Source organism: Dictyostelium purpureum (genome assembly GCF_000190715.1).
Source record: "Dictyostelium purpureum unplaced genomic scaffold DICPUscaffold_10, whole genome shotgun sequence".
NCBI lineage: Eukaryota > Evosea > Eumycetozoa > Dictyosteliales > Dictyosteliaceae > Dictyostelium > Dictyostelium purpureum.
Window position 1 is genome coordinate 40836 of NW_003519347.1, and position 7489 is coordinate 48324.

At 28.4% G+C, this 7489-nt stretch overlaps 2 protein-coding genes across 2 annotated transcripts; both read right to left on the reverse strand.

The window, feature by feature from the left end:
* Positions 1 to 71: 71 nt before the first annotated feature.
* Positions 72 to 1061, reverse strand: DICPUDRAFT_96420 (uncharacterized protein; the record flags this gene model as incomplete). Its single annotated transcript, XM_003283573.1, has 3 exons — positions 72 to 312; positions 389 to 658; positions 726 to 1061. 3 exons carry the CDS (start codon positions 1059 to 1061, stop codon positions 127 to 129), a joined length of 792 nt encoding a protein of 263 aa, XP_003283621.1. The 3' UTR covers positions 72 to 126.
* Positions 1062 to 1621: 560 nt separating this feature from the next.
* DICPUDRAFT_147302 (uncharacterized protein) lies at positions 1622 to 7020 on the reverse strand (the record flags this gene model as incomplete). Its single annotated transcript, XM_003283574.1, has 2 exons — positions 1622 to 6710; positions 6791 to 7020. 2 exons carry the CDS (start codon positions 7018 to 7020, stop codon positions 1622 to 1624), a joined length of 5319 nt encoding a protein of 1772 aa, XP_003283622.1.
* Positions 7021 to 7489: the final 469 nt, after the last annotated feature.

A 7489-nucleotide genomic window follows, 5' to 3' on the forward strand; every position in this document is an offset into this window, starting at 1 on the left:
AAAAAAAAAAAAAAAACTTAAATTTTCGAAATTCGAATTTTAAAAGACGTCTGTTTGTTTTTTTTTTTTTTATAACTATAATATTTTTTATTTATTTATAATAAAATATTTTTTTTTAGTTGTTATTTAAACATTATGGTCCAATAGTGGTGCAGAGTCATTGTAATTGGGTGTTATTAAGTCAATTTCTTCATCGACTACGCTGGTATTAACTGGTTCTCTATAGGTGATTATTAATGATTCTATAAAAAATAATTGAGATAAATCATATTGGGTGTTTCCAAAAAATATTTTTTTTAGTTTTGAAAATAGCTATAATAAAAAAAAAAAAATTATCAATATATATTAAATTTAAACTATAAAAGGATTTTAAAATATTAATACCTACAATTATATTTTTAATAATATTTAAAATAAAAATTATAAATATTGAAATAACTATATAGCTTAGGCTAATAATATATTTGCTTGGGTTTCTTTCGTATATTAATTCGAGCTGAAGGAAAAATGGGATTAATAAAAACAAAACTTTACCAACAAAACTGAATGAAAATGAAATATTACTTCTTTCAGTTTCATATTTTGTTTTGAATCTAATATTTCTTTCTTTAAATTGTTTATTTAGTCTATTTAAAAATCTTTTGAATTTGAATGATTTCTATAATAAATTAAAAAAAAAAAAAATTAATAACTTTCTTTTATTTATTTATACATTAATTACTTACATATAAGCATTTAGAAAATGTTACGATAACATATAAAAAGTGTAATAGTACTAAAGAGAAAAAAATGGTACATGTTAACTTTGTTATATAGTTGGTGACTACCATTAACTGTAAAAAAAGGTACAATGTAATTGATTGTAATAATACAATCATGTATGAGTGTGGTTTTGTCATTTTTATTGAATTGATATCATCAAGAATTTGAAAAAATTCTCCATATGATAATACATTTTTTAATTGTGAAGGAAATAAATTTAAAAAAACAATATCATAATTAAAAAAAGATTCATCATTTTCGACAAAACTACTTTTTAGTGATAAGTTTTTTTCTTCCATTTTATTTCTTTTATATATATAATAGAAAGATAAGATAAAAAATATTTAAATTAATTTGTTTTTTAAAAAATTTTAAATAATATGATTCTTACTTATAATAATATTAATTGTTTCATAAAATTAGAAAAAATAAAAATAGAAAAAAAATAAAAAAAAATAATTTAATTATTTTGAGATTTATAACAACATGAAAATAATAAAAATAATTATATAATGCCATAGGGGTTATACTTTTAAAAAATTCATTTTTATTTTTTAATTTTTTTTTTTACTATATATATTTTAAAGATGTGTGAGTGGGGTTAGTTATATAAATATATATATATAATGTTAAAAACTCTATTCAATATTAAACTTATTTGTAAATTACAAAAAATTAAATTATCACAGAAAAGAAACAAAAAATAAAAATAAATTAAAAAAATTATCTTAAGATAACCAAAAAAAAAAATAAGATAAACTGATGCCAGTGTGTTTTTTTTTTTATATTAAATTTATGAATATTTATTATTATTATTTATTATGAGTTATTAATCAATTATTAATTAATTATTAATTAATTATTGATTTAATAATGATAAAATTTTTCTTGATGCAAGTTGGATCGATTTATTTGAAGATGATTGTAAAACTTGTAATTGGAAATCAACACCAACCTTTTTAAGAGCATTGTGATTTATTGGTTTTTGGACTAGAATTAAAATAGTTTTAATAGCAAGAGTTTTAAATACTTCTTCGTTTCTATCTAAACAGCTTATAATAAATTCTAAACATTTGTTTGATTCTCTAATAATAGCTTGACCTTGTTCATCTAAAGCAAAGAAAGAAATTGCCCAAATTAATCTTTCTAAAATATCTACATTTCTAGTTGTACCTATAAAATCTATTAAGAATTTCAAAGTATTCTTTTGTAATAAAACTGATCTACATTCAGCAGAGGATGTTAACCAAGATATTGTTGAAATGGCCTCATCTTTGATCGAGCTTGCTTTATCTTCTAAATTATTAACTAAAATTTGAAGAATTCCCATAATATGAATGTTCATTGAAAGTTTGCTATTCATTTTAGCTAATGAACTGATGAATTTTAAGCTGGTAATTTTAACTTCATAATTTTTCTCGAAACGTAATAATAAAGTTGATACGATTGAAACAGCCATAGTTTGTTCGATAGTTTCGATACATGAGCTTTGTGATGAGAATAGTGTTAAGCAACGGAGGATCAAAACAATTAATGATGGTTTGCAAGAAGAGTTTGAAAGAATTTCGACCATTTGTGGGATGATTGATTTTAATTGATTTCTTGATGGTTCGTGATTAATTAAAGAGTAAACTACTTCAAAGATTCCTTCTAAAATTTCTGGTTGTTGGTTGTAGTTTATTAATTTAACAATGTGATTAATTCCTTGAGCTTGGTGGAAATCTTCATATGCAATACCGTGATATCTTAATAATGAGGCTAAACATAAAAGGATAGGTGGGCAGGTATCATCTTGATTGGAAGAAGCTAATAAATGAACCAATAATTGGATGCATCTTTCTTCAATTAAGAGTTTTCTAAATTCATTATCTTTGGCCATGGTTTCAATAATTTTGAGTGAGTGAAGTCTTAAAAGTTTTTGTGGTGATGATAAGAGTTCCATAAGTTTTGGAATAATACCGGCATTGTGTAATTGAGATTTGCAATTTTCATTTGAAATTAGGCAGCAAAGGGCTAATAAAGCTCTCATTGAAAGACTGGTATTGTTTGAATTTAATAGTTCCAAAAGAACAGTTAAACCATTTAATTGAATGAAATGATTTTGGTTTTCTTCGTTTAAAAGAACACGTGACATTGCGCCTACTGATTGAATTAAAATAGTTTCATCATCACTATAGAGGAGGGCAGTGAGTGTATTGAGAATACCACTATATTTGAGTTGAAGTAAATGTTGTTCATCAGCTAATACAGAGACGAGTTTAATGGTATTCAATACAATGTTTGGATTATCAGAGGCAATAAATCTTGAAAGAGGAGCAAAACCACCAGCTTCAATAAATTCGTTTGATAGTTGTTCGTTAGTAGAAAGTGAGTAGATGACTCTTAATAATTGTTCTTCAATACCTGGATGATTAGTTATAGAGCAAAGAGACTTCATTAAACCAATACCAACCATTTGTGAGTGATTTTCTGGTGAGCTTAAACTTTCTAAAGCTTTAAGGGCACGTTTAAGTGAATCTTGGTTTGGTTCATTGAGCATGGTGAGAATACGTTCTAATACCAATAACATCTTTCTATTAAGCTCACCAGTTTCAGAGAATTGGTGTTTGGCAGCAATGTTTGATGATGGGGAATTGGCTCCGGCTTGAACTTGGGTGGTTCCAGTTGAAATAGTTGGTTTAGCAATTGAAGCAGATGGTGAAAGAGCGAAAATACGTTGGAATGGTTGAGAAAGAATCTTTGAAATTGTAAGGAAAGTAGGTCTTGATGAAGCATCTGGGTTCCAACAGGCACGGATTAAACGATTAAATACAGTTGGGATGTTTTCTGGAATTTCTGGACGAACACCAGATAAAATGGTATCACTAATACGACTAATATGAATATCTGGGAAAATTGGGGAACGAGTAAACAATTGTAAGAGGATCATGGAGAAACTGAATTGATCACTGAGAGTATCATAGGAGTTACATTGGCTGGTAATAATTTCAGGAGCCAAGTATGGGCTACTTTGTTGACCAGTACGGAAAACACCATCTTTAACAAAAGCAAAGGCATAGTCACGAATCAAGACATTACCAGTACGATTTTCGATTAAAATGTTGTTTGGTTTTAATGCACGATGAACAATATCGAGGCTGTGTAAATAAGTTAAAGCTTTAGCGACACCTAATGAAACTCTGTGGATAAATTCATTACTAATTTGATAGGATGAATCGTTTAAGAGAGTTTGAAGATTTGTTGCATCATACATTGGATGGACTACTAAAATATTATTATCCATACAACATCCACTTACTGGTACTAAATTTTCATGTTGTAAATCTTTAAGTTGACTAACTTCCAATTTGAATTGACCAAGGAATTGATCGGTAAATCTTTGGGTTCTAAGTTTTTTTAATATAGTTGGAATACCAAATGCACTACCTGTAAAGCAATCACCAAAACTACCCAAGCCTAGTTTACTACCCATTTGAATGTTTTCATCTGGTACAATCCAATTTGGTAATGGTTGAACTGTAGCAGCGATTGAGTTTACTCTTGAAACTTCATTATTAATCATTCTTTGTAATGGATCAAATGAAGTTTGTGGTGGTGTTGGTTGTTGAGTAGCAACTGTTGGTGGATTGGATCTTGTTGGTGGTGGAGTTGAACCTGGTGAGCTTTGTTTAGTTTGATTAACACTCTTTCTAGTATTAGTTGGAGATGCTGGTGCTGATGATGGATTGTGATATTCTTGAATCATTTCATCAAGTTTTGATGTAGCATTTTCAACTTTTTTAATTGGTGACTCTTCCTTTTCTTCTTTTGAAATTGATGAAATAGTCGATAAAAGTTCTTGTGGAATAACTGGCTTATTTGGTTCATTTTGTTTATTTGTATTCATCCAAGTATTTTCAATATCTGCTAATGCTTTTTCAATTTCACTACTAAAATCATCAACGTTAACTTGCTTAACAAATTTAGTTTGCTCTTGAGCTGGTGGTTGTTGAACTAATGGTTCTTGATTTGGTATTTGCTCTTGGGTTGGTGGTTGAACCAATGGTTCTAATGGCTTAGCTGGAGCTTTCTTAATCATTGGTTTAATGATTGGTTTTGAAATTGAGTTTGGTGGAATTGAGGCTGGATTTTTTGCTAATGGTTTCATTTGTGGTGAACCACTTGGTGAGCCTGTTGGAGGTTTGGCCAATGGTTTTGAAATTGAGTTTGGTGGAATTGAGGCTGGGTTCTTTGCTAATGGTTTCATTTGTGGTGAACCACTTGGCGAACCAGTTGGTGGTTTGGCTAATGGTTTACCAGTTGGTTTAAGAATAGATTGGGTTGGTGGGTGTGTGTTTGTAACATTATTAAATGAAGATTGTGAAGGTAATCTTTTTGGTAATGGTTTGCTTGGTGGTGGTGAGGCAGTTGTAATATTTGTTTGATCAATTTTCTTCCAAATATCTTTTGCACCAGTTGAAGAGATAACTGGAGATTCTGGGTGTTTTGTAGTGAAAATTGGTTCGACTGCTTCTTCTAATGTTGGAAGTTTTGGTGCAGAGCTTTCATTATCAGTTTGTGATGGATGTTCTGGTGAGCTTTCAATTGTAACGATAAGTGATTCTCTTGATCTTTCCTTAACCATTTGTGGAATTGATGAAATGATTTCTGGCAATGGCTCTTGTTCAACTAATACCTCGTCGTCATCTGGCATATTGATAAGAGATGGTGATACAACTATATTGCTATCAATAACCATAGAGAAAGAATCTTGAACAGAGGTAACAGTGGTAGTGGATGAAGCCAATGAGTCTTTATTACATTCTTCAAGAAGCTCTTCTGGGATACCATCCTCGATAATAGCACGATATAAAAGGTCTAAATATACTTTTTGATCAATGACCGAAGCAAATGTTGGGAAATCTGAATTGTTTGGTTGTAATTCATTTAAAAGAATATCAAGATAGTTATCTGACTCTTCTTTTGAAAGCTCTGTTAAGGGTCTAGTTTCTGAAAGGATTTGTGAAGCTGTAGCTGTTGGGGTAGATGGCGAAGATAGATCCTGTGATGATGATAAAATTTTAGCTTGCTGAAGATCGAATGGTGTCATTGTTGGCATTGGTGATGATGAACTGCTATCATGACTTGATGCAACTATTGTGGTTGTCGATGTTGAAATATTATTCATTGATTGGTGTTGTGGTGTTGAGGGAACTGATGCTTGTTGTTGAGAATCAACTAAACTACGGGATAAAAGATCAGTTGATCTTGATAATGTTGATAGTTTTGGTACCATATTTGCACCTACAGATGGTTTACGTTGAACAAAGCTTGTTGATCTATTTGGTGAAATTAATGGTGAAGCTTGTAATGATTTATTGGCTGGTGTGGATATTGGAGTTGTTGGATTTGAAGTTGGTAGCGGAGCTGAAGCAGCTTGTTGAATTTGTTTAGCAAAGAAACCTTCTGATTCTAATTTCGATGCTTTATTTCTTTCATCTTTTGAAATGGCAACCCAATTTAAATATTTAAGTTTTGGAAATTCATTAATAATAAATAATCTAAACTCTTCAATTCTCTTTTCGATTGGATTATTTTCAAATGATAAATACTCTAATGATTTTGATTTTTTTAGTGGTTCTAAAAATTTCTTTTGAAACTCTGGGAATGCCAAGTTAATGCTGTTGCTAGAAACATCCAATACTTTGAGAGATTTTAATTTGGCTAAATGATCAAAACCTTCACCCGACATTCTGTTACCGCTAAGATCGATGTTTGTTAGTTTTTTACATTCTGACATATCTGAAATACGGTCTAATCTATTGTTGCATAATCCCAAATATACTAATGATGATAATCCTTGAATTGAAAACTCTATAAGATTATTTCTATTTAAAACTAATCTTTTTAATTTTGTCAAATGACCTAATGATGAAATTTCAATAAATGAATTTGATGATAAATTTAATCTAAAGATTAAAAAAGAGTTAATACCATACTTTTATTTTTTAAATATTTCTTTTTTTTATTTTAAATATATATTACTTACTCTTTTAAAATATTTGTACATGATTTTAAAAAGTCATCATTCTCTAGCAAGTAAATGCCTTCGCTGAGATCTAGAAATACTGGATAAGATAATTTTTGAAAAAATGGTCTTGTATCTTTCTGGGTATAGTTTGTTACGACTTCACCTTCAACAAGTACTGGTAATTTAGTTATATTTCTAACCTTTTCCTTTGGGGCTGCTGGTAATTTTAATGTATTCTTTAATGACATTTATAATTATTATATATAATACATATATTTTATATTATTACAAATTTATATTATTATTACTATAGTTTAATATTTTAATAAAATGAAAAAAAAAAAAAAAAAATTTTGGTGGGATCTTTTTTTTAATTTTTTTTAATTAAATAATATTATAAAATGGTGTGATATTGTTTTTTTTTTCCTCTTTCTTTTTTTGAAACTTTACTATACACTTTGAGATTATAATTAAAAAAATAATAAAAATAACACCGATTGTTTTAATTGGAAGTTAGAGTTATTGTGTTTTGAGTGTTTATGTGTGTTTGTGTGTGTATATGTGGGTGGGAATGTTTTTTTTTTTTTTTTTTGTTTTTATGTGTGCGGAATGGATATAGAGATGTGTACTAAATAATTATTTTTGATATAAAAAATCAAAAACTATTTGTTATTTTTATTTAGGTTTTAATGTGTAAATCCTAAAAATAAAGTTTTA